The sequence below is a fragment of the Bacillus rossius genome, chromosome 3 (assembly GCF_032445375.1).
Source record: "Bacillus rossius redtenbacheri isolate Brsri chromosome 3, Brsri_v3, whole genome shotgun sequence".
NCBI classification, from domain to species: domain Eukaryota; kingdom Metazoa; phylum Arthropoda; class Insecta; order Phasmatodea; family Bacillidae; genus Bacillus; species Bacillus rossius.
The window spans coordinates 112,454,244-112,481,921 of NC_086332.1; the positions used below are offsets into that span (position 1 = coordinate 112,454,244).

Below are 27,678 nucleotides of genomic sequence, written 5' to 3' on the forward strand. Positions count from 1 at the left end.
TGGGTGTGTGGGTGTGGAAAACTTGACAGTACAACATTTAAGATACATGGAAGTATAATGGATTGATATATGTACTTTATTGATGTAGAGTTGGTGTGCAATTATTTACACGTTATGATTCTTCCTCAGCTCCAGAAGTCCTTCGCAACAAGGGCTATAATCGCTCACTTGACATGTGGAGTGTTGGGGTTATCGTTTACGTCAGCCTCAGTGGAACCTTTCCATTCAACGAAGATGAAGACATCAACGAACAAATCCAAAATGCTGCATTCATGTACCCTCCTAACCCGTGGAAAGAGATTTCGACTGATGGTGTGTACATTTTTTGTCAGATTGACATTTCTCGGTTGTATGGCATCTGACACTCATAATCCTCATATACAGTAAATCCCACTAAGACATTTTTGAAGTGAGTGTCTTGAAATATTTTTATATTAGGGAAAAATTATTTATCGGGGAAATGAGAAAAATCAAAGAAATTGTGGCATACTTAAGGTTCAATATCCCAAATGTGCTTAATTAGAAAGACGTCTCAGTTAAGTTTATACAGTTGATATTATAAAACTATCTAAACAAAATTAATTTAGTATGTTTGAATAATTACATAACTAAACAAAACCTATAAAAGCTATTTTTTTTAAAAAAATCAGTGAAAATAAACATTACCAATAACTATAATATTTAGTGAAGATTTGATTCCACATTTGTTTGGTTCTGATTCCATTTTACTTCCTATTTTAAATTAAATTACATAATTCAAAGTGCAGAAGGCAAACCTAAAAACTAACATTTAAGAAGTCTTATTATACATACAATAATGATAATATTTTTCCCCTTGCATAACAGTTTTTTATTTTTTTATTTTTTACCTACACAATTTACTGACATTACCTCTGGATTTGGTATTGAAGCATGACACATTTCAGTGAGTTTTTAATTTGATAATATATAAATTTAGATTTTAAAAGATTTTCATTTTTGATTTTAGTATTTCTGTTACCCTTCTCACCCTTTGCAACACACCATTCCCACATCAGCCCCTAATAATGAAATAAACATGGTTAGCTTGCAACTGATAAATTAGTTTAGCATCTGTTTAGTCATCACATTTCTATATCAAGAAATATGTGAAAAATACATTATTAAAACTCATCAAAATCCATGATTTTAGATTCTTGTGAAATTCCTCTTTCCTGCCGTGATCTTAACAGTCCAGGTTGTTGTGTTTCACTTAATTTACATCCATGAATATTTAATTTGCATTTAAACTCTGAATGATCATGAGATATTTTGTGCTCACTTTGATTCAGTTTCACGATAGATTAAATAAGGTCCTCCATTTTAAAATGTCTGCCATCTATCTTTGTGACTAAAACTCTGTGAAAATTTTTTATGCCAACAATAAAAAAATTTCAAGCAGACCTTTACTAAATTTTATTTATAGTTAGTTTTAATTAGTGATGGGCTGAGACTCGAAAACTCAAGCTGAGTCAAGCAAGTAAGTAAAGCTCAACTGGACTCGAAAATGGAGTTTATTGTACTTGGCAGAACGGGACTTAACAATCTTCTTCTTAAAATTGGATACATATTTGATGTGTGCAATGAGCATAAAATTGCGTATTATTCTTTTGCATACACTTTATCACGTAATTTCATATTTACATTAACACAGTTTTCTTAAATTACTGTTAATTTTACATAGTTGTATGCGAAAATTCTACTTTTAAAATACGAATAATAAACTATTTGTATTCTAATTGACCTAGAACACTCTTACTTTGAAATAATGAATATTTGTTTGGTAATGAATATTTGACTTAGTTAAACTCATAAGTTTGTCATGTACAAACATTCACTGTTGAGGTTGTCATTTGTGCGATAAAAATACCCCTTTTTTAATGTTTAAATGGGACTTCATAATCAAAAACATGAACAATAAGCGATGTTTTAAACATGCAACCTGTTAAAAAAAATCATTTTCACTCCTGTTTTGCTAAACAGTAATGGAAAAAATAGTGTAAACTATTCAAAAACCAGCATATTTGTAATTTCAAACTTGAAAACAAACTTTTCGTCACACGCACCAGAAGTGAGGAAAAAATAAACAAATGTCAGCAACCGTTGACTACACCACCACAAAACACGACACTCCATTGAGATGGGAATTAAAAGAAGTAAACATCATCGTTTCAACGATGTATAAATAGATAATCATAATCCATCTAACACCATGTGATTACATTAGCAGCGTACATGCAGTATAAATCCACGAAAACCAGAGGTTGCGACTCAAAAATATATAAACAATAGTTTCAGATTCTAGTTGAAATCAGCAAAAATTGTATTTGTAATATGGCTGAACTAAAATACTATTTACCTTGCTACTGTTAACAATGAAAACTGGTCATTTGTTAGGTTTCAAATATTTAAATATGAGCTCATTTAATTACTAATTTGGGAATACATTTTTTTAAAAAAAAGATTTACTTTTTCATGAAATAGCTTGTAATGAATGAATGTTACGGTTTTTGCAGTTCTGGATCAATGTGTAGAGTAGCTGGTTTGAGAAAATAATCTGCATATTTTAAAAAAAATTTCATAATTTAAATACTTTAACAAATTTTTGGTTTAATTATTGTGTTGAGAACTCCAGTCCCTATGATTTGCCTGGGTTGGGATGTCGGAGGGAGCCCTTGTACTCCTTAGTTGAGAGGCCGCCCAGTCCTTCCCCAGCTTTCCCGCTCCAAGCACACGGTTCCATCTGCCGCAAGTGCTATTTATTTTTAAAATTAAAGCATAAAGCTGTAAAATTGTAATACAGAATGTGAATAAAATATTAAATAAACTGAAAGAGAATAAATAAGCTAACTATATGTAATAAATATTGTGAACCATTTGTAAGTTTACTAGCCAGAATGCTGAATTTACTAAAATTAGAAATCTGTAAATTATATCATTCCTGTTAGAGTATGTACATACAGTAGTTAACAAATGACTATGAAATTGTGGAGTTGTAAGTCCACTGTTGTCAAGAATGAATTTGCAATTAATGTTAGAACTGTAACAATATTTGTTTCTAGGTATGTTGTACAGTCAGGAAGAGAGGCTAATATAGGTGGAGGGAAATGTTTAAGATTGGTAATATTTATTATTTAATTTTGTATAGTTTCAATTTTCCTCCTATCATTTTAATGAATGGAATTTCAAATTAGTGAGCAATATTCTAATTTTGATCTGATAAGTGATAAATAAAGAGAGCGAATATAATCAGGACTAGTAGGATGAAAAGTAATATGTATATTTGTTTAACACTTGAGTTCTTCGTTAACTGGAGAAGATTTACATGCTGCTGAAAATATAATATTGCATCTAAAATAATGCCAAAATCATTCGAAGAGAAGGATTTGGGTATTACAACATTATCCAATTTGTAGTCAAATAATGTTTGTATATATTTCCTAGTGAAAAAAATAATATTTGTTTTATTAATATTGAGAGCTTATAGATTATGTTTGCACCAGTTATTAATTGCATTAATGTCAATTTGAAAGAGGATACAATCATTAAGAGAATTAATAGTTCTACAAATTTTTAGATCATACTCTTATGGAATGTTTGAGAGCATTTGAAATGCCATCTATACATTTATATAAGGGGGGAAAAGGTACCACCTTGTGTTACACCTGAACTTACTTTAAAATGTGTAGAATATAATATTGTTGATGGAAACAAAAAACTTCTGTGATAAAGATAACTGGTGAAACAATTTCACAGAACTATCACTGAGGCCAAAATTAAATAATTTATCAAGTAAAATAACATGATTTACAGTATCAAAAGCTTTTGCTAGATAAAAAAATAACAGTCATTGTCTTGATCCCTATTAATAATTTGATAGTAGATGAAATTAAGATAAGTAATGAGATTGGTAGCAGTGGGCATTCTGGTTCTAAACCCATGTTGATTAAGTGATAATTTGTTTTTAAGAGAGAGAAATTATTATTTTGTAGATAATTTTCTCAAAAATTTTAGTAAGACCATTAAGTAGGGATATCAGATGAAAGTTAGAAACATTTAACGTAGTATCACTTTTGTAAATTGTAAGTACATTTGCTTTTTTCCATGTATCAGGAAAAACTTGTGCCTTAAGCTTATATTAAATATGTATATGTTTTAGAAGAGGTACAAGTAAGTGAGAGCAACCTTTTATTATAAAATTAGGTATTCCATCTGGACCAGAAGACATAGAAGATTTTGAAAATTTAGAATAATTAAGAAGATTGGGATAAGCCAAGCCCCCTAGTTTCACACCACTCTTGTACTAGCTCAGCAGTATTACTTCTCCATGTGTATTAGGGTACATTAAGCACCTTGGTGTGGTTTCATCACTGGGAAAAATAGACAGGCATAATAAACATAGATTAACTTACGACTTATTTAATGGAATGGTCAGGAAAAGTTTGTCAATTGAAAGCTGAAAAACTTTAATTATAGTGAATTGTCATTCAGCTTATCATGTTTGTGTATGTGTCATCATTGTTTAACTAAATAAGTTTTCTTGTTTGTTTGCAGCAATTGATCTGATCAACAATCTGCTGCAAGTGAAGCAGAGGAAACGCTACACAGTTGACAAATCCCTGGCTCATATCTGGCTGCAGGTGGGTAACTACGGTCATCATTTTGATGACTGCATTGTGATGCCTTTCAACACTGCTGCGGATAGTGTCATGGAAGCTAAGCTGATGTTTTGTGATGTTTAATAGATGTGTAGTTTAATAGTTTTGACTCAGCCTAGCAAGCTAGACACTGTACTTGCTTTCCGAAGGTCTGGTTGTACATAATTAAAAGGTTTCTCGAAATAACTTCAAACAAATGCTAGGATGGTTTCTTACTGTGAACTATGTCAGATTACTCCTCCAATTTTCTTGCATTTTGTTAGTTTTATGTCTTCAAATAACCTCGATGTTGACTAGATGTAAAACCAAAGTAATAAAAAAAGTGTTTTGGAATGTTTGCTGGGCTGGGTTTTTAGTTTCTTGTTCAGGAAGTTTGTAGAAAGATTTTAAACATACCTGAGTTCTTTCTTTATAGAAGTGGCTTGTTCTCTTCTCGGGGACACGTGGTGAGAATTGGGAAAATTGGAATTGGCTTTCAAATCTCTCATTGGATAGTAAAGGTGACAACTTAGAGACTTTCCCAAGATCTGTCTTAGGGGATGGTGTTTGGGTGGATGGTATGCAGTCGGTTTAGTTCACATGAATTTAGATTTTTTGTTGTAAATAAAGCAGTGTAGTGATGTGTTTGTAAATTACAGGCCATATTAGGATGCCAACTACAGTCAAAGGATAATATTATCACTAACCTGTCACCCTCCCTATTCCCTTGGAGGGTGTGGAGGCCATAGATTCAGGAAAACAGGTTCTTCCATGTTTGCCCGAATCTATGGCCTCCGCATCCTCCAAGGGAGTAGGGAGGGTGAAAGGTTAGTGATAATAATAAGTTAGTAACAAAGGTTAGTAATAACTGTACCACTACAGGGCAGCTGGGTGGTGGTTGGCTCGGCTGGCTGTCCCCGTACAGGCTGTTCTGGTGGGGCTGGGATTCACGACAGGTCTGTCATGGCTCATGGGCGCTGGGTCAGGGGGTGGCAACCAGAGGCACTGGGTACTGTTTGGCGTGGTGTCGCCCAGCAATCTACATGGCAGGGTTCCCCTTCTGGGCAGTTACTCCCCTCTGTTACAGTAGGGCATTTGCAGGGTGAGGTATTTAGCTGGTGGCTGCAAACGCCTGGCCGACCAATTTAGCTGAGTACTCTCAGATCCACAGTGGACTGTTTCCCGGCTGACCAATTACGTGGGGTACTTAGGCCAAGGTGCGATGGCCAAAGCCAGGACACTGACCCAGAGTAACCTGTCTCTTCCTTCGGGGTTGGCAGGGTGGCGACGATGGGTCTTGGCGGGTACAGACATTTTATACATAGAAAGAGAGAGAGACATAAATCCCTAAGGAACAGACAATACATATTGCAACACACAATAATATACTTGCCCCCTGGTTTCCTTGGAGGCTTTTCCTACATCGCCAACTGACCCTAACTCACCACCAGTGGCGGCGGCGACTGGTTGAGGTCGGAGGTGGCACGAGGTCTCTTGGCCTGGACAGCAGGAGTGCAGGAGGCTCTGTATTGCCTAGCACAACTCTTGGACTCCAAGACATCTCAATGCTCTTGCCTGGAGGGGGGTGTAGGGTGGTGGACGGAGTGCTTGCGGGAGGCTTAGCCCACACCTCTGCAGTGGCGAGCGGCCTCTAGGTACGGCACTTAGTGCATTCCAGCGAGGGAACTTGATGTCCGTGATTATCTTACTATTGTTCCTTATTCTCAAGTAATTTTTATTTTAAATAAATGCAATCAAAATCAGGACTTTCAGAGCTATAACTCCCTTAAAAATATTTTTCCCCTTCCTTCTCAAAATAATATTTGCTGTCATTTCTTATCTTGTGAGTGAAGAAGTCGTGCTTCCTCACATCCATTGTTTATTTACAGCATGTTGTACTATCGAGCTCCTCTCAGAGGAAGGGTTCTTGTAAAGTAGAAAAGGTGTTTCACAACCATTTGACATTGAACATCAGTGAACATGGTCAGAGTATATGTAACAGCGTGCAGACATGAAAGACTGGTCCTGTCTCTGCTTGTGTTATTATATCATGAAGCATTGTCCTAGGTCTTGTCAAGCACACAGTATGAGCAACTACGTACCTACTTTTAATAATGCAGGAACACCACTTTCGATAGTGCCAGGGTAGATAACGAACGTGTTGGAATTGCTGGTGTACTTATAAACAAGAGTGAAGCTCGTCATATATTTCCTACTTTGTATGATGTAAGAAGGATTTTGGCAACGTAATTTTGGGGGAGAAAAATGTCCCTGGTACTTGCAAAAATTCTGTAAGCTTATGTTATTGGGATTATGCTTACAGACCTGCGGTGGTTTGTTTGCATTGTCATTTACATTCAACTAATTACTGAAATCTATACTAATATTATAAAGCTGAAGAGTTTGTTTGTTTGTTTGTTTGTTTGTTTGAACGTGCTAATCTCAGGAACCACTGGTCCGATTTGAACAATTCTTTCAGTGTTGGATAGTACATTTATCGAGGAAGGCTATAGGCTATAGGCTATATTATATTATCAATAACATTAGGGATCCTTACTAAAAGTTCAATTTAGAATCAAATGCATTGGAGGGGGTTAGATACAATATGCAGTACACGAACGAAGTGTGTGTTGACAATGCCGCAGGCGCTAGAAGTTTATTTCCTATTGCCTATTAACATTATTGCCATGCACTAGATGCCTTATCATTCTTAATTTTCCCATACAAGTAAAAAACACCCGTGTGATATTAACAACGAAGCAATCAGTACCCTCATATAGAATATATAGAGATAGTGTGAGGTATATATGTAGATATAAAGAGATAAATACAGATAGAGAGATACATAGATATGTATATAGGACTATAGATGTAGATGATAGAGATAAATATATATTTATAGACATGGATAGATTATTTGTATATGTGTAACTACTTCAAACATATTACTAAACAAAACTGAATGAGGCATTGCAATGCATGCCGAGCATTAGCTAGATAATGGAATCTTTTCAATATTAGTAATCCCTTATTTTTCAGTTTTTTTATTCTATATTGCTTTATAGAGTCTAGATTACATGCAGACCAGGTAAATAACTATAAACTGGCAGAACAACGTCTGTCAGGATCTGAAAGTGATATAAATTATTTTGCACACATGACATTCAAATTAAGAAGACAATTACTAACTACACCCTGTGTTCAGCCCAGGCAACGCTGGGTACTGCAGCTAGTACACTATAAAATAGTTTTTTATAGGTTATAGGTTTGTGAAAATATTCGGTGGTGCACTCAATATAAAAACTTTTATTTTCCACTTGATAAGAAAAATTTAATAAATTTCAATGAAATAACTAAAGAGTTCAGTGAATTTTTTGTGCCTAAGTAATGTTCATATTTGATTTTAATGAAATCCTTGTACTTGTTTGGATTCTATTCAAATAAAACAAACTGATCAATTAGACTATCAATTTCAATTTTTTAAAATGAAGCATCATATCCATTAAATTAGTGATTTTACGAATACAATCAGTGGAACTATGAGCATACCTAAAATTGGGGTTCTAGTGTAACTTGTTCCTCTCACAAGGAGGCTGTGGTTTCATTGGTTATTCATTGCTGTGGATGCTGGAAGTAGTTTGGTGCCATCATGAAAAAATTCATGTAGGTATTATAAGGTTTGAAAGATTCAAACTAAATTAAATTGAACTTTGGTTTTTTGACTGTGTGGTTTTCGCAACCCCTGCTATTGTAGCTATGAGACAGATTCAGGCATACATAGTTCATTGGAGAAAGTTTTATAGACTTTCCAATGCATATGGGCCATGTTTCATTACTCACGTGAAGGCATTCCCACGATGATCATTCCATTACCACAAGTTTTTGTTTTTGAAAGAGTAATAGAATGGCTGCTGCACACACTCATTAAAACATTTGAGTACATTTTTTTCAAAATGAAATTGCAATAAATCATTAGGGTATCGTTGAAGTTCGCAGGCGCAATGCCGTCTTCCCCTCTTACCCCCTCCTACTCTGCTGCGCCTCTAGGCGTGTTCGTCTAGCACCTTCAAAATTGGTTCTGGATTTAGGGTTGTTGTGACAGTTACCGTTATGTGTTCTTGTTTGCCCTTGTGCAGGCGGTCACTAAATTTTGAGGAATGTCATGCTATGTTGAGGCGTATGGCGTGCACGTGAACTCTGTTGCTTCTCTTAATTATTCTTTCTCCTGTTAGGCAGGATTGTTTAAATTTGGTTTTACATTGTTGTACTTTTCTATTGATATGTACTTTCATTACTTACCCTTAAATGTTAGCTTGTTCATATATGATAATTTTTATTTGAGACTATGCTTGATTCCCATTAAACTTTCATGCACTTAGATGTCATGCTCTATCACTGCCATTTAGTGTGCTGCTTCGTGGAGCATTTCCCTGAATTGTTACTCCTCATAGCAATCATATCATCTTGTAAATTCATGTTAATATTTTAGTAATTATATATACATAATCAATTTTAGGGGCTTCGAAAGTACTTTGCATCCTGCTATATAATGCTTTCTAACTTTTTGGATGTTTAGGATGTCACATAGAGTCTCTACTTGTAGTTTCAACTGCCTTTAATATGTTTTGCTTTGCATGTATGCTTATGCCAAAGCCTTATTGTGTGGCTAATTAACTTAGTTTGGTAACATATTAGATATTATTGTACACTTTGGCTGTTATCATTTTTGAATGTTCGATATTGCATCACGATACTTGAGGAGCATTTGGAAATATCTTGTATAAGGGTAGCTTATCTTTTGATTATGTATTATGTATGAGGCACTTTTAATGTTGAGGAAGTATTTCTTACATAATGGTTAAGGTGCATATTCATGTGCCATACCACTTGTGATAACCTCAAAAATCTATCTTGTTGTTATATTGAAGCCGTATGTAAGGCTATGAAGTCTTTTTTTTTATATACGAGAATCTATTTTTCTGTGTACTCTTTCAGGCAGATGTGTTTTTCGGAAGCCTGGCCTACGTGTGTTGTGATTTAATGAAAGCTTTAATTTTGTTGATTATTACCGTGAATAAAAAGTTCGAGTTTAAAAGTATTTATTGTCTTGATTCTGAAATAAATTTTGTTTCGTGTTAGCTCACACACACAAATTGCCATTTTTGATCTCAGTGTCAGAGCAGAAAACTTAACAGCCTGCTTTGCAATCATTTAATCCCGCACAGATTGAAGGCTACTGGGAGCGTTTCCTTTTCCTTGAAGTTTTCACTACTTGTTTTATGTCATCAGTACATTAAGGACCTCACTTACATACAGTGTGCAGAGCTTCATAAGAAACCATGCAATTTGAAAACTGCTCAAGTGATCCAAATGATGTCCATTTGCAAAAAGCATTTAAGATTGTGCTGAGGGCAGAGGATTAGTTCTGTATACATATTTTGTGTTTAAACTGTAATTTTGAGAGAGTGAAATTTACTGAAATCCAAGTTTTCAGAATAATTTTTAGACATGAAATGCCCGGTACAAATTCTTGAAAGCACTTAGTTGCCCTGCATTAAACATTTATCTTTATTTATCCACTGTATAATGTTATTGTTACCACTCATAACACATAGTTACCCTATACACTACGAGAAGACTGCGTGCCATTCCACAGTTAGCGCTTAGAGGTAATACCACACTAGAGGCACCAGCGAGCATCACACTTATCATCCCTCCTCACTAACACATATACGCGGCAATTTTACCAGATTTGATGGGAAAAAATTGAAGTGCAACCTATCTGTGAAGAAAATTTTTTTAAAATTTTGGAGTAATTTTTTTTGCAATATTTTGCTTTAAAATTCGAAAAAGAAGTTTACATAGGTATAGGCAAATTTATTTACAATGTACATATATAGTTAATTAACGAAGCCAATTTTCATAACAAGAAATCAAACACACAAAAAATGGTAAACGAAGGGCGATGTTGCACCTGGATGGCAAACAAGTAGAAAAGGGAAGGGGAGAAGCAATGGTTTCCCCAGCCACTATCTTATCGTGTCGGGAACTTCCTCACGCGTCAGACCAATTGCACGTTTAAAACGAAAACCGCTGTAGATATAAAAAATCATAACAGGCCTTTTTTATTCGTAATTAACTTTACTACAACTTTTATTCTGTGCATTTTTTTCAATACAAAGCACTGTTTTCTAATAATAGTCTACAATTAAGACATTTTAAGAAGTCAGGAATCTAACTTGACTTCAATTTTATATATTCGGTTATTACGAGTGCTTGTTAACAATTTATCACGCCATTATCAGCTCTCGTAGTAGCGAAGTTTTACAGTACCCGTTAACTCGTTTGTGCACGGCGCGCCGGCCGTTCGCGTCATTAAATTACCGGTGCGACTTATACGGGGGGAATCTTAAATACCAAATTGAAGACCTCAAATTATGGGTGCGACCTATATGCGAGTAAATACGGTAAGTAGGCAGGCCCCTTAGTTGCTCATGCTTGAGACCAGGGGTTGGCACGGAGCAGTGTTCAGGGACGTCGCACCGCTGTGTGCAGGACTACCAGACGTGGCGCGACCTGCGAGAGCTGGAGGGCCAGGTCGGCGACCGCTACCTCACGCACGAGTCGGACGATGCCCGCTGGGAGGGCGCCCGCCAGCGCCTCTGACCTCCCAGAGGGTGGGTCGCCTCCGCCAAGGTGCGCTTCTGCCAGCTCGTCAGGGCCTGAGGACAGTGTGCTGTGTGCTCAAGCGTGGACGTGTTGGTGACATCTGTGTTGTTTCCTCACGTGCTATACCACTGCATATATTACAACCTGGATATGCCTATCTGTCATCATGTAAAGACTTCAAGTTTTAGTTTATTATTGTAAATAGAGGTGTGGGAAATGCTATTACTTTTGATTGTTAATATTCTTGTTAAAACTTAAAAAGTTAAATGTTCTTGCATATATTATCAGAACGGAAGTAGTTCTGAAAATATTGGAACATTGATCATTGAACTTTTTAGCTTTACATACATCACACATATTTTGTATGGCTTTTTGAGTACTATAAAGTCCATTGAAAATGGCAGCTATTTTAAAATTAAGAGTTGGCATTTATTTAATGCTTACTAAATACCATTAAAACTGACCAGAATGTCAATTTTTGTGGAAGTATTGCTCGTTACAAGTATTTTTTTACAACTAATGGTTAGTTTTAAATATCTTTTAATCCTATCTCTACTGTGTCATGAACTTGCAGCTGTTATACATATGCAAGAAGGCACTTTCCATTCAAGTCTCAAAGAGTATCAATAAAATTTTTTCTTTACATAAGTCTTATTACATTTATTTAATTAAATATTTATACATAGTTTTTAGAAAATATGTAGGTAGGATGAAAATATTAATTTTTTTGGTATTCATATTTTTAACTTAGTTTTACAGAAAGTATACAACAAAAACATGGAAACAGTTTCTGATTCTAATATACAAGGCTGCCAAGATAAGAAGGGGGCAGGGGGGGCAGGTCCCAGAGGCCAGACTTTAATAATGCCAGCATTTGCCCTGATACAGTAAAACCCTCTTAAGAAAATAATGGAAAAACCAAACAAAATGTGCTTCCTAAGCAGTTAAAATTATTAAAAGGGCAAAAATAATTGTGATTTTTATAGGTTAAATAGTTGCATTTTTGTAACAGTGTACAGTATTAAAATCATGGAATTACATTGCGGAAAGCAATTAAACATTATTAAAACCTCACTGATACAAACCTGGTGAAATCTAGGATTACATATACTTTGTAATTGTGATATACTTGGTAATGTTCAGAAAATGTATTTAGTTAATCAGTAGTGATTAAATAGGCATTTGTTATTAATGGAAGACTTTAGCATGTGATGCTGTTTTGTTATACCGTTTCATTATTCTTTATTTCAAATCTGTGGCTGGAATGTAGTTCACAGGGGTGGAACTGCTAAGGCTGGTTGAACAGGTGTTACAGAGGGGTGTATGGAGAGAAATATGTCCTACCAGGAAAAGGGAATCAAAGAGATAACGTAACGGTCATTAACTATAACCTCACCTTGCCCTTGAAGTCTTTGGAGCAAGAGCATGTTGACAGAACAAAGGAAGTTTTTGTATTGACTCCAAAATGCCTGAACCAACATGGGGCCACTGGTTATCTTTGTCCTTCCTGGTAGCATCTGCCAAGGAATAGCACCAACATGCGTGTTCAATTTAATCATATTTATATTTTAATTTCCTTATCTATCAATTTTTTATAATCACAATTTTTTTTTAAAGATAAATAAATGTATAAACAATAGTGAGATATAACTTTTAAAATCCTGCCTGCAATTAAGAAAGTAATTGTATAATCTCTGCCTCCTGCTGCCGCTCGAATCAGGCTGATGTGCTACTGTAATCTTCTAACATCTATTTAGTGATTATAAAAAAAAAACTCTGTGAAATAGCTAAAAATTAGTGAATAACAAAAATTTGTTGATACAATCATTTACAAAGAAATTCATGAGTTCTAAATTTCGTGAAATATTTTACGTGCTTTGAAACTTAGTTCCCACTGTTAAATAGTGTTAAGTAATTTTTTTTAAATTCATGAGTCACTATTTATTTGGGTCCCTACCGTAGCGGTCATTTAATGTATCATCCATTATAATTTTGTTTACTTTAACATAGGTTAACAACATAAACAAAATTATAAGGATGTAGGTGTACTCACAACTGTTTTTCAAAATGGGGTGCAAATATCTTTATCCACATGATTCGATGATTGTAATTAATTTGTACCGTGCGTCATCAAAAAGTAACAAATTTATAAAACACACGTCTATTATTTACTGTTCACCTACATGAAAATAGTGCATGATGCACATGAAGGGAAAACTAATGAACAGTGAGTGACGTGTAAAATTGGACAAAGAACCATAGTTACCGTAAATGGCCTGATACATATTGTGCATGTTAAAAGTTACGGCACTGCTTGACCCAAACTCAAATTTAGCGTGCAAAACAAGTAGTCACGATGCTCAGAATGCATTCGGGCATGTAATTGGTTAAGATTTATGATAGAAAACAAAATCTTTTTTGTTTTATTAAGTGTTTTTTAAGTGGGAAAATCTAATAACCCCAACACGTATTAAACAAGGGATGTTGAGGTTAATGGCATGGGAAACTTTTGGTGCTTTGTCAGTTATGCAATATGCTCACATTACATTTACAGTCATGGCCATGGTATCTTTATACAAGAAAATCCACCCAGTCAAAAGTATTGATAACATACTGCACATTGAGACAAAAATTTATGGTTATAAGTTTTTTTGTTTTTTACTGGAATTAAAGGGGAGAAGAAACTGCTACAGCAGTAAACTTTAGGTTTGTTACTAAGCATGGTGGATTTAACCAATGTGCAAAAATTCAGCTTTGGACATATTTTAGGTTGAAACATTTATTTTCTTAGCTAATGGTGCAACGCTTATTCGAGGGCAACCTATAAGGCACTTGCACACGCACCGGTATTTTGTCGGTACCGGCTCCGTCAATGGATCCGGCATCGGAAGGGGTTCTCACACACGCACCGGCAAGGCGTAACCGGTAGTTTGGCTTGCATTTGGAGCAGAAGATTGTGCATGTTGTGCCTGCTGCGTTTTGGCCCTAAATATTGTCACAACTTTCCCAAATAATTCTTAAAATTATACTTTATACAAAGGTTTAGTAATTTTACATTTTTGTTGTGTAGTTTTGAAAAACCATTTACAGTTTGTGTAATTTTGCACAAATATTTCATTAAAAAATAACCGAATGTACACTTGTTATTCCAATAACTAACCTTTATTTATAAATGAAATTACACTTACAAGTGTTAAATTGTTTAATGTCCAGTTTTGTATCAGTACACAGTACTTGTAGGCACAAACATATGTCATTGTATAAAAGTGAAAAAATTATTTCAGATTAAATTTAATAACTATCCAGAGACTAAAAAAAATATTAAAGTTATAGTGCTTAATATCCATTTAATTTACTTTACGTTACGAAAGTGGTGTTTTCATTACACAGTGTCACTAAGTCAAAGATTGTTTTAAGTGTTTGTTTACTTAATCTTAAGTGACAAAATTAAAAATCACTCTAAAGTACACATTGTTCATTAACAGCTCAAAGCTAAAAAAAATAAAATATTTTTGGAAGATGTGCAAATTAACATCATATTCATTGTTATTTACTCAGTGACACAGTAAAAATAACAGACAATTGTGGTAAATATACACTGCACACATATGTCAATTTGTATATGGCAAAATAAAAATACACCAACAGCTATGATATATTTCTTAAAATGTAGCAATTGTTCTTTTACACAGTTACACATATTTTTACAGTGTATATTAGCATTGAGAAATGGTAAAGGAAGTTTCTATACTCTAGTATTAAAACTTGAAGGTGACGAAACAACAGTTTTTAACAACATCCTAATGAGTACAGCAACATTTATCTATATTGTGGTGCACATACATGAGGCAGCATTCAAAGCCAAAAGAATGTCATGATAGTATTAGATACCAATTTTCAGATTATTTTGTCAGTCCCAAAAAAGCATTATTATGGCAGAATAACAAAATATGAGAATAGATGTAATACTGGTTTCGTTCAAAAATAGGACCGATACATGAATAACATCTTACGAATTACATTCCAGTCATTTGTGTAATCTTTAGTTAACTACAGCACCTAACTTATAGTAAGGGTAAATAAAAAAACACACACGCACACACACACACACAAAATCATTTTTGTCCACTGAAATATATTTGTTCATTCTTTTTCTTAAATATAAAAACATGAAAACTCTGTGGTACTTAAAAGGCATAGCCTGGATAAATATAAAATTTTGAACATCTACAGAAATAATATAAAATACTGGGATCGCTCACATTAGTAAATAAAATTTCAATTTTTGTTGCTTGTACAAATTGTCGTAATAATAAATTCAAATTTTTGCTGTCGGAACTTAATTAGTCATGATGTTAATCATAATAAATGGGAAATGTAGAATTGCAATGAAATCCATAGATGTGTTAGGTATTTCTTACACTCAAGATTTTTATAGAATTTTTTTTTAATACTTTGTCAATATTTCATAGTATTTTATTTGTCTTTTTTTACGGATCATAAATAACGTTATAAGGCAAGAACAAATGTCATGAGAAGATACTATTTAAATTTATTAAAATAATTTCAATCACTTAAACATGCTTGTTTTTATTTGCCCTTTTCATTTCTTAACATTTAAGTTCCAAAAAAAAAAAAGCACAACACTTCTCATGTTTTTTGCTTCTCTGTACGATTTATGAAAGTATCGCTGGCTTTGTCTTAAAAACATGGTCTGGTTTCTCCAACTCAATTGGCATCACAGCATTGAAACTGAACCTAGCCATCTCACAGTCTGCGCTGCACTGTGCCATTGTATTGTATTGTATAGTATTGTATTGTATTGTATTGTATTGTATGAGCGGTCAATATACCTGCTGTGACGGCGTGTCTCCCTGCCCAGTGCCGGCCCGGCATATCGAGGTCACCCCTGGCTACACTCCGGCATGCCGGTAGCCTGTCCATTTTCCCTATGTCCTGGTCTGTGTGTGCAGCTCTTCGTAACACACTGTTGACTTGTGAGTCATCCGGTTCTGGCTCCTGTTGTGCCGGTGCATGTGCATGTGCCTTTACAGTGAAAATTATAGAATTTTATGTCTAAAATTAGATATCCACCCCATATGCAAGGGTGACCCAGGTAAATACAGTACCTTAGTTGGGAAGGAGCCTGACAAAATTATTTGCTCCCATGCCCTTAATTTTTCTTGGCAGTACTACTGATATGATTGTATACTAAAAGTATAATGATATTTTACTGAAACACTATGAAAATTTTATATGAAACTACTGTATTGACTTCTTATACTTTTACAGGGTGGCCGGGAAATCGGGAAATACGGGAAATAGCCAGGATTTCTTAAAAAAACCCAGGAATACCTGGAATCAACCAGGAATTTTTATTAGAACCGGGAATTTTTTTTATGAAGTAACGATCGCAAAAATATACGGCTGTTAAATGAGCACGTTCACCACCCGTCGAAGCACGACAGTATGCTCGTGAGCTATATTTTGAGAAAGTTAATTTGTTCATATTGCATTTAAAAACTTTGTAGTACGTAAGAAACCGTTAACAATTCAGACTTCCATACTTATTATGTTTCTGTATTCAAAAGCAACAGCATTTTGGCTGAAAATGTTGTTGTAGGTTGGTAGTAATTTCTCGCACGGCATGTTGGTAGCACTAGTTTTGTGTGTATATTTGTTTTTACTTTGCGCTCATGTTGTTGCGTCACGGTATCACGGATACTTTTCTCGAGTTTTTTTAAAAGTTTAGTTGTGCGGGACGTTGTTTTGAATTTTTTAATCTAACATGTAATTGGCGCAGACTATCAAAATGTCAACGAGTTCAGTCACCACATACAATGACAAATATACGGAAGAGTTTGAATGGGTGGAGAAAGATCCAAAGTGCAGGACAAACGCTATTTGCAATTTGTATAATGTTAAAATCAATATCGGTAGCATGGATGGGAAGAACAGCATTAGCCAGCCACGCAAGAGGGGCAAAACACGTGCGTTTGGTGTCAAGTAATTTTTGTGACGTGAGATTATAAATTTTTTTGTTGGTGGTAGGTTTTGTTATAAGCAAGTTCATTGATTTAATTTTTAAGCCTATAGTTAAGTTGTCTATTGTTTAACGCCAATAAAACATATTGTGTGTGCTTTGTGTAACAAAAATACAAATTGTATGCAAATATTGATAAAAACCACCCTTGAAAAAACCTGGAAATAACCAGGAATTTTATTATGCCAGAAGAGTGGCCACCCTGTTTTAATATTAAAATGTTAAAAGTACAAGACAGCATAAGTTATATTTTTCTTACACCTTTAAACATAATCTTCATTACATATTTGTATTATGTATATTCAGGTAAAGGTAGATAATAATTTAAACTTGTTTATATCTTTCTTTTTAAGGAACTAGTTTTAGGCATATCTAGGTTTATAATTTAATATTTGAAATTTTTTTGGAAAGTTAACATTTTTTTTAACTTGACTGATGATATAGATGCATTTAGATACTTTATTGCAAATTGACTTAACATATTTAGTATTGTGACAAAGAAAATGGCAGTTTACTTACTCAATATTTTATAGAGAATTTTTATTGTTTCATCATTTTCACCAATTTTTTTTGTTATTATATACTAGGTGTTTGTATTGATATTACAACTACAAATGCAGGTGTTTTTTTTTTGTACAGACAGTCCTGTCCTAGAGGTATAAATTTGTTAAATTGTTGTTGCTATAGTTTATCATATCTCTTAATTAGTTATACTATTACTTAGCACAAAAACTACAGTGAGGGAGGGGGGAGAGTTAGAGAGAGTGCATGAAGAAGAAGAAGAAGAAGAAGAAGAAATTCTACATGATGCTAAAAATATATGTACTTTGTTTTAACTGCATGGTGCTTTGTCTCATTTTGAGTACCAGAACTAGGCCTGTGCGAATATCAGTTTGTAGTTTGAATTGAATTTGAATAGTAAGAATGATAGCTAGAATCCCATTAATTATTTTTTTTCACATCATGTAACAACTCGTGGAAAAATACACAAATAATAAAGTGAAAGTTTGGTTAGGTTAAGTTAGCTACTTTAATTATATGGAAAATATTTAAATTATGAAATAAAAATTGTGTATTTAATTATGCAGCTAACCTATCTTAACCTTACCTAACCCAACCAACCAACCAGCCAATCTTTCATTTCAGTTTCTATGAGCCTTATTTTACAGAAACTGCTACTCTACATAGTGATCCAGAAATTTTTTGCGAACGACAAAGTACAGTGAAATTGAATACAAACATATTCACAAAAAATGTGATTTTTTTTTTTATTGCTGTACTCACAAATAAATTGATCTCATATTTATATCTGTAAACCCTAGTTATTCACGAGTTTTCGCTGTTAAGACAGTCAAGTAAGTTGTTTTTCGATTCAGCAATATTATAAGTACAATTTCTGTTAATTTCATGTGGAATCTTTTAACCATTATTTATGTTTGTATACATTTGTGTATTTTTAGTTGCAACGTCTGTTTCATCAGATACATACAGCAAGGAACCTGCTGTTGTTTCACATGGTGTTAGATTAATTTTAACTACACTAGAGTCCCGTTATAGCGAGGTGTCACGGTTCCGGGTTTGATCCTCGCTATAACCGTGTCCTCGCTATAACCGAATTGGACAAATTTTGGCCCCCAAAAAATAAACATTAACCGAAAATAGCATAAAAATTGTGTTTAAACCTGTATAATTGGAAAATAACAGGTTATATTAACGAAATCTTAATTTCTGTGAGCAGATGTGTGAATTCTCTTTAAAACGATACCCCATAAGTACGGATGCGATCACTGATTGCGTCAAAATAACCAGAATACCCTATCAAGCCGCGTAAGTATAGCATCTCAGCCCGCGGCCGACGCAGCATTGTCCTGCTATCTATTGCCGACGCGGGCTGTCTGCTGGCGGCCATGTTGGTTCGGGATGTTGCTACAGGTGGTGCTAGTGTAGCGCGACGATTTAATTCCTTACAAAAAAGCAGGAGTGCGGCTGCGGCAACGCACGTACGCCTCAAACGTAATAGTCGCTGGAAAACTATACTTTTTTTCATTTAAAGAAACCTGTCAACTTTTTTAGAAAATAAATTTGGGATTAAACTCAAACCATCACCACCCCTTTCTCGGACAGATACCCCAACAACTGACCGAAACAAAAGTTACAAGAAAACTGCCCTAGCGATTCGGAAATAAATACGGTAGTGCCGACTAGAGGTGTAAAAGTAACGAAAAAATGCGTAACCATATGTATTTGTTACTATAACAATTAGTACTCGTTACTATCGTTACGTTACTCGTTACTTCTGATACCGCATAACATGCTATGTTATGTTGCAGCAACGAATCCAGCTGTATTGCGTACGCGTACAGTATGACGTCGCATAAATAATAATAAATAGAATATAAACAATTAACAATATATGATAATTAATAGTTTTTGTTAACCAAGAAACAATTAAATTTCATTAGAGCGGCTTTTTGATATTATCTCTTTTAAGATAACCAAAAAAAACACGTGAAAATACGCGATTATAAAAACAAAAACATACATATTTCTAATTTGTAGAATACTTTCTTACGTTGTTTCTGTTCCAATCTCAAACTTTGTCTACACACGGCACAGATAACTAACGGAAGTTTGATAAAAGAAAGAAAGGATGGGATTCTATTTTTAAGCCACTCACTTAGGTGGCGACTGCACGGCTGAATAATGTGACGCGTCAACGGCAAGATGTCTAGTGGCGAGCGAGAGGGGTGGAGATAAAGCAGACAAATAACAAAAGCGCGCTACAAGCGATCACGCCGTAAATTCCTCAAAAATACCTCGTTATAGCCGTGTTCTCGCTATTACCGTGCTCGCTATAACGAGATTCTACTGTATCAATTTATATGAACTTGAAACTATGACGTTTACTTCTTTTAATGACCACCGTAATAGTGTGTCAGTGTTTTGTGTAGTCACTGGTTGTTGATGTTTATTTATCCCCCCCTCCCCCCTATATTCTGTTGCGTGTGCCCACTGTATTTGGTGTGACAAAATGAAAACAAATAATATTTCGTTTTCAAGTTTTAAATGAAAAGTTTTTTTTTATTGTTTCTTGCGATTTTTCCTTTTGCTGTTTTGATTATGAAGTCCCGTTAAAACTTAAAAAAGGATATTTATATCGCACAGAACTTCGGTATATGACTAACACATGAGGTAACTCGTAAGGAAACGAATATTCATTATTTTGAAGTGTTGATATTTGAGGTCAAATCAAGTACGAATACTGTATTATTTGTATTTGTATGCAAAAATTTGAATATTTGCACAGGCCTAACCATAACCTTTCAGAATGGTCATTAGTCACTCTTTTTTTATTTTTTTATCACAATTGAAAGTGTTCTTACTTATTGTTGTACACTGCTGTATTTTTTGCAACAATATTCAGTTATTTCGTAAATTTTTTACGGTTTAATTTTTCTTCTTTCTACATTCGTCCGCATTCTTAGGGATACGTGTGTGTGTGTGTCTATATATATATATATATATATATATATATATAAAAGTGCGGCAAATTATTAATCCCATGCCTTATTTTTAACTAGAATTTTTGATTTAATATAGTATGTACAATTGTTATAAAAAAATTGCCAGCCTCTTTTAGAAATATTTAGCAACAAGTTAAATAAATAACAAATACAAAGTAATACATACATGTTATCAGCCTATAACTTTATATGTGTGATTATATGTTTTTCTAATTGTTTTAAATGAGCTTTGCATGGTTTCATACGGAACTAAGGTTGTATTTTCAAATAACACCTTGTGTTGGTGGTTTTGGAGAGTTGAGGACAGCCTGAGGTTGCAGCATTGTGTATGTCGTGTTCTTAGCTTCTTTAGCACACCATCTGATCTACTGTAATTTCCAGCATATAAGATGGGAATTTTAAGCCAGCTTTTTTTTATGACAATTCATCTTGACAGTTTTTGTGTGATTGCTTGCAGTCCACATACACTTGGTGGTACTTACATTGCCTTCGCACAATGTTCGAGTATGGTTTATAGAAGGAAAGGAGGGTGAGGAAAAACTAGTTTTTAGAATGAGTGCATAGCTTGAGCTTTTTTTTTACTACTTTATCCACACTTACAACAGCCTCAGTAATATGGTCTCTTTTTCCAGTTGCAGAATTTTAAAGCATGGTACGGTTGGCACTTTGTAATTCGGAGTTACTCACTTTCAGGTTTTAGGGGGGATTTGGGAATTTGAAATCTCAGAAATAAATGGAAAAAAATTGCACGAAAATTTTTGAAAATATTTTTGCCAGGTAACAATTATTTATTGATGGGGTTGTATTGTTGCTACTCTTAATTTATACACTCCAGTACTTAAAAAATTGTAATACAATTAATCTGTGTTAAATGACTCAGAAATACTACTTGTGCTTTTGCCTGCCTAGAAGGCAGGTTCTCACATGACATCACAGCACATTGACTTCTTTTACGTACACTTACTCCTTTCTTCCCCTTGCTACCATAGGAAACCTGCCTTTTCTCACTGGTCTCTCAGTTCCCACACAGAAGGCTACTCTAGTTGCAAATAACCATCAAGGCACTCAAAATGCATTGCCGCAAAAACAGTTGGTCGAGCACAGCTCAGATTGCACACCTACACCTGAGGACATTTTTATTTGTACTTTTGTATGTTATTTTATGTCTTAAGGTTCTACCTAAAATTCAAAAAAAAATTTTTCTCCATTAAATATTTAGGATGTACCATAAAGAGTCACACACAATAAACTTTGTGTGCATATCGCTAAAACTTATGCATTACTCTGTGACAAAAACTAGATTTTTTGCAATAATTTGGCGTAAGATATTTGTGTGTTTTTTTTTTTAATTTTGCCAGCTAAACATTTATCTTATAAAATTATTTAATATTTTAATATTGAAACAATCATAATAAATATTTAAATATTTTGGATATGAATGGTGTATTAGACTTATGTATTACATGAAAAAACTTAAAAAATATACACAGGTTATTCCCGTTAAAACTACATTCACATTCACTGATGCGACATAATCGCTAAGCTGAACATGCCGGATTAAAGAGCTTTTACTGTAGTTAAAACTGATCTACTTTTCTTTATAAAACTGCTGGGTTGACCATTTCTCTGGTGCTGACCATTCCCCTTAACTCCACCGCTACTGTTGGCTTGTGAGTTGAGGCTTGTAATTGATGTTTGCCCGGCGTCGCAGCCATCATCAAGGGCAACTAACGACTGAAGTGTGGTGTTCTGGCTGGCCTTGATGGCTGCAATAAGTAGTCAGTCTTATCTCTCAGAAAGTTACATGGTGCAGTCTGTCAGTGCCATTAACTTGTTGGGCCAGTGCACAACTTTTCATTTTCCTTCCCTGTAATAGCAGTGAAGCCTTACATTCATTTCTTGACCCTGCTATAGCTCGGATCTTGGAAGCTTCAATAGTTCTAGGATCCCACTAGTGGAGGTGGGGGCGCATACAGTTGCTAAAGCTACATTCGCATAGTTTACTCATGAAATGCCACTCGCAAATTTTGGTGAATTGCGCTCTCAAAGGCGGTGTTATGCCACTCTTGTGTCGCAAGTCCAAAGTGCCCTCACATCTTGATGTGAAGGTGCAGATTGACTTTCTGGTCTTAATTTATTAAAGATCACCTTGTGTTATATGTTGGAAACTACTCCACTTTGCATAGCCAAGCCATTTTTTGAAGCATTTTTCAGGGAGAAACATACATAACCGCTATATTTTTAATTTTGCATGAAAATTGCTACAGTAATAATATCTTTCTAAAAATAATTGAACAATTTCTAGACAGTAAGCGTACTTGGAAAAGTACCTATGTGTTTTGTACATTCTAACATCACCAGTGGTTGTGAGAGACTAAGCTACAAGTGCAAATTTTGTGGTTTTGGTATTTATTGTGTAAATTGTGTAGTATTTAAGACAACTGCTTGAATGTATCTTTGTAAACTATATATTCTATAATGATATACCTTAGTTGTTTACTTGGTACTATATTGGATTAAATAATATAAAGAGATGAAAGTTTTGTTTTAAGGTTTTAACATTTTGTTAGTTAAAAGTATTTTTATTGAATTGTGTTTTATATTTAGAATAGCTTGTAATCTATATTAAAGTTGTAAAAGCAGAATTAAATATACGAATGCCTCTTGTAAGTCATGCATCAAATGATCAACTAAATTTTAAAATCATAACAGTGGTGCCCATCATGTTTACTTAGAGACTGTAAATGTGTCAGGAATTTCCTCATTAAAAATATTTTAATAGGCAGTGAAATTCTCATTCAAATGAGTTACTGCTTTAGCTTTCATTTTTTTTTTTTTAAATATCTGCATGAACAGCCATGTAATTTTTCAATGTCAAAATTTTCCCTATCATAACAGTAGTACATAATTTGCTACTGTAAAGTGTGTGTATGGATTTTTACAGTGATAATAGCTTTCTTATAGAATTGTATCACTGCAGTTCCTCTTGAAGAAATGATAAAAACATGTTTATTTGTACTACAGATACATAAAATATATTTTCAGGAAAGTGTACTGGATAGCTCATACAAATAACCTCAACACCTCTTACTTTACTTTCCTCTTGATTTGTGCTTTTAGATACACCCTTATCCTCTGATCCCAACTGAATTTACAATAGTGAAAACATTTTAATTTTAATAATAAACATTAAGTATTTTGTTTGAAATATTTACTGCCATTAATTTTATATGATTCATACATAACACTTCATTTTGGCAGCACATTAAAACATTTTATCTCAATTAGGTAGGCTAAAGTAAATACTAGCTGCACTAAGCACCTTGGTACCTCTGCTGTTAATGTTTTAGCTGTGGTTGTTATAAAACTATATGTTTTCCATCATTAAAATCATTATAAAACAAAACATACTTATGGAATTTTTTTTATCCAATTCAAGTAAAAGATTATAATGTAAATTTTACTGGAATTGCAAATCAGCTAGAATCTTTATTTCATTGCTTATTTCTATTATTATTTTTTATTTTTGTAGAAATTGTAGGTAAATTGGGATAAGTCCAAGCATAACTAATGTTAATGTTGATATGTGATTAATTTTTAATTTTATTCTTATTATGAAAAGTTAGTTCATTTAATTCACTTGATGCATGACTTTGTGTAAGTCAGATATATAAATTCAAAAAATTAATAATATATGTACTTGAGAAACAAAATAGTGTGTTCATTCAGTGAGAGTTGTGAAACTTCATGAAGCTGGAACATTTTGGATGGGACCATTTGATATTTGACTATAATAAATGGCCTACTTTAATAGTATGTTTTGCGTAGCTCTTTAAGGTCAATGACTTTTCAAAGGACTTTTGCCACGTAGTTTAAATGTATCTGAATATTGATTAGGTTATTTACACTTGGCTAACAGATAGAATAAGTTATATTTTTAAGGTTAATGAAATGATTACTATGAAAGTTGTCAGTTAAAAAAAAAGAGGTGAACTTTCTGAACATGTGAGATAGATGTACTGGAATGTGAAAACCGGAGGAGCTTTCATTTTTGTGTTGGCTAACCTTACGTATAAGATGAATGGGTTTGAAAAATAATTTGATGCAATACTTAAGTGAATTAAAATTTGTGTAAGAGTTTTGTAACATTTGCAGAATGGGATAGTGCATTTTGCTTTTGAAATGTTTTAAGTAAACTGGTGAACTTGTAAATGTGTACATTGAGATTGCAGGAGTGAACTGTGTATGCAGGTGCTTGGGCTTGTGGTTGGCTTGGTTGTAATGACGCTGCCTGTGGCACTCTGCCCCAAAATATTTTCAACACACTTACCCAGTCTAAAAATTTATTTTTTAATTTTTTATAGCAAATTTCAACTTCAAAATTACTAATTTTATTTATAAAAATTGACAGTATGAAAACATGCTGTGAACATGTGGTTTCAGTATGTAAATAGTTCCGATGTGGGATAAAAAAAAAATTATCAAATTCTAAATAGGTGTGATTACGAGGTGTCATTCCTCAATATATCGCATAAAGGCTAAACATGTTTACAGTACATTTTCTTTGTGGTGGCAGCTAGTACTAAGATAAGTTTAGTATTGCTTTGGATGAATGGTTTGTGTGCATGACACATTATTGTAAGTACACCCACCTCTCAAAGTAACAGCCTAATTCATTCCAAAAAAATTGAGCACTAATCAAAATGCTAATTAAATAATTTTTTATAAGATAGTTTGTTAATCAATATAATTGGTTTTCCAACTACTGAAATGTGTTTGTTGACTATCATTTCAATCAAGACACTGTTCCTGTTAAAATCAATTTAAAGTGTTAATGCTAGGTCTAAATGTGTACATTGAAAAAAAAAATAGTTTACATTTTTAGAAAAAAAATTGTGTGTACTTATGTACTATGGACTATTTTGAAATTTATTGTAACAGAAATTAATTGAATAAATACTCAGTACTCAACATTAATTCAAACATGTGTATAATGCACCCGCCACTAGAATTCACTACCAGAACAGCTACGTCGACTATCGAATCATTCAATTTTCAGAGCAAAAGTTTAAAATATAAAATGAAACATCTCCGATACAAATGAAAAAGACTTGAAAAAATACTAAACCCCGGCTGGACCTGATTTTTGACAAAGAGTTTTACTAAACTAATGCCCACCTTGTTAGAATTCTTTAAAAAGTTAATACCATACAGTTTCTGCACACATTAGATGTCTATAAATATTTAAGTATTAAAGGATAGTTATAATATTTTATTTTTTATTACTGATGTGTATTCATAAAAAATTATTTCCTAACAAACATAATTAATTTAATATTACTTTAAGTTAAAATAGAGGCTATAGGCCTACCTAGGATGAAATAATAAATTAAACAGACTTAGTTGTATTTAATAATATTATAGCAATACAATATACAAATAAAATGTATTTGTATGTATTTGCTTAAAGCACAATTTTTCAGATCCAATAATCAGTAATTTAAAAAAAGTAAAAAAAAAAAAAACTTTCCATTGCCAAGTTTTGAACCACCTTCCTTAAGCTTATAAACCACACACTATAACCACTGTGCTATGAAGCTTGAAAGTAGATCGTTAGGAAAATGTGTATTATATTGTAATACCAGTATCTTTAGGTTTTTCAAAAATTTGAAATTTCTCTTTACTATGTCTATTATAGTTTACCAAATATGTATATCCCATGGTAGTTTCGCTATCATAAAGTTTCATTTGGCACTCTAATACATTTGGTATATACCCTAATTTTTATGAAAGTGACAATGTATGGGTGTATGTTTATACATATAGGTCCGCCATCTTTCTGTGAAAATTTTGTTGCATGTTGCATGCTGTTACTGTCCTTGTGTGGTTAAAGAAAACTTTATATTAATTTTGTTATAAAAACTCTGGAAGCTGCTTTCAGTGGGCAAAACATACAACACTATACTCAGAAGTACACAAGGGAGAAATATTAAAAAAAAATTTACTTCTTTCAAAATAGGAAGTAGAAAGTGGTTCGTATTTGAACTAATAAATAAAATCAAAAAAGAAGTTTGCTTAAAGCTTACCCTTTTTATTGTTAATAATGGTTATCATTATTTTCTTTTGATATTTTGGAAATTAAAAAATTACACAGATCATACTTAATGGGGCCCCGCCAGCAAAAGTTATTAATTACAAACTGCTTATAAATGGTACAAATTTAACAATCGTGTTTTTTTTACAAAATAAAAATTACATAAATAATTTCATTAAAGTTGAAATGTTTGTTAGCCCAACTAGTGCGGGACTATATATAATTTGGTTTAACAATATCTGGTTGTTGATTGTTTGTTGACGGTGACTAGAAGCGGGAGAGACTGGTAGAATTCATTCCGGAGGGAACAGTGTAAATTTAGTAGACTTCCGAGATAGGCTTGAGTCAGAAAAAACCCTGTGCTCTGGCACCATATCTTGGAGCATTTCTTGAATCCCACTGGAACAAAAAAGAGGTATCCAGTGGTCAATAATAGGAAATTAAAGTAAAACAACCAGAATCAAGAAGTTAGGGCAAAAGTTGAATAGAGTCAAACATAGGCAAAAGGGCTTTGAATTTTCTCTTACCATTCTGGATGTGGAATGAAGAAACTTACTCCCTCAGAAGCTGCACGAATGCTCGCGGTAGCCACGTGTGAGTCATGGTAACGAGATTACCTAGTAATACGAACTACAATTACTAGCAGACTAGAAATTAAAAAAAAAATAAATATTTTTAAAACACTTGGGATCA

The 27,678-nt window shown here is 33.7% G+C and overlaps 1 protein-coding gene across 2 annotated transcripts in view; it reads left to right on the plus strand.

The window, feature by feature from the left end:
• The window catches only part of LOC134531150 (serine/threonine-protein kinase D1), a 157,764-nt gene extending 130,109 nt beyond the window's left edge, over positions 1 to 27,655 (plus strand). For both annotated transcript variants that reach the window (XM_063366769.1, XM_063366770.1), the window contains exons 15-17: positions 130 to 312; positions 4,573 to 4,658; positions 11,211 to 27,655. In XM_063366769.1, the coding sequence (XP_063222839.1) occupies positions 130 to 312; positions 4,573 to 4,658; positions 11,211 to 11,321 (380 nt within the window). In that variant the 3' untranslated portion in view covers positions 11,322 to 27,655. The remainder of the gene's footprint in view (positions 1 to 129; positions 313 to 4,572; positions 4,659 to 11,210) is intronic.
• The last annotated feature ends 23 nt before the right edge of the window (positions 27,656 to 27,678 follow it).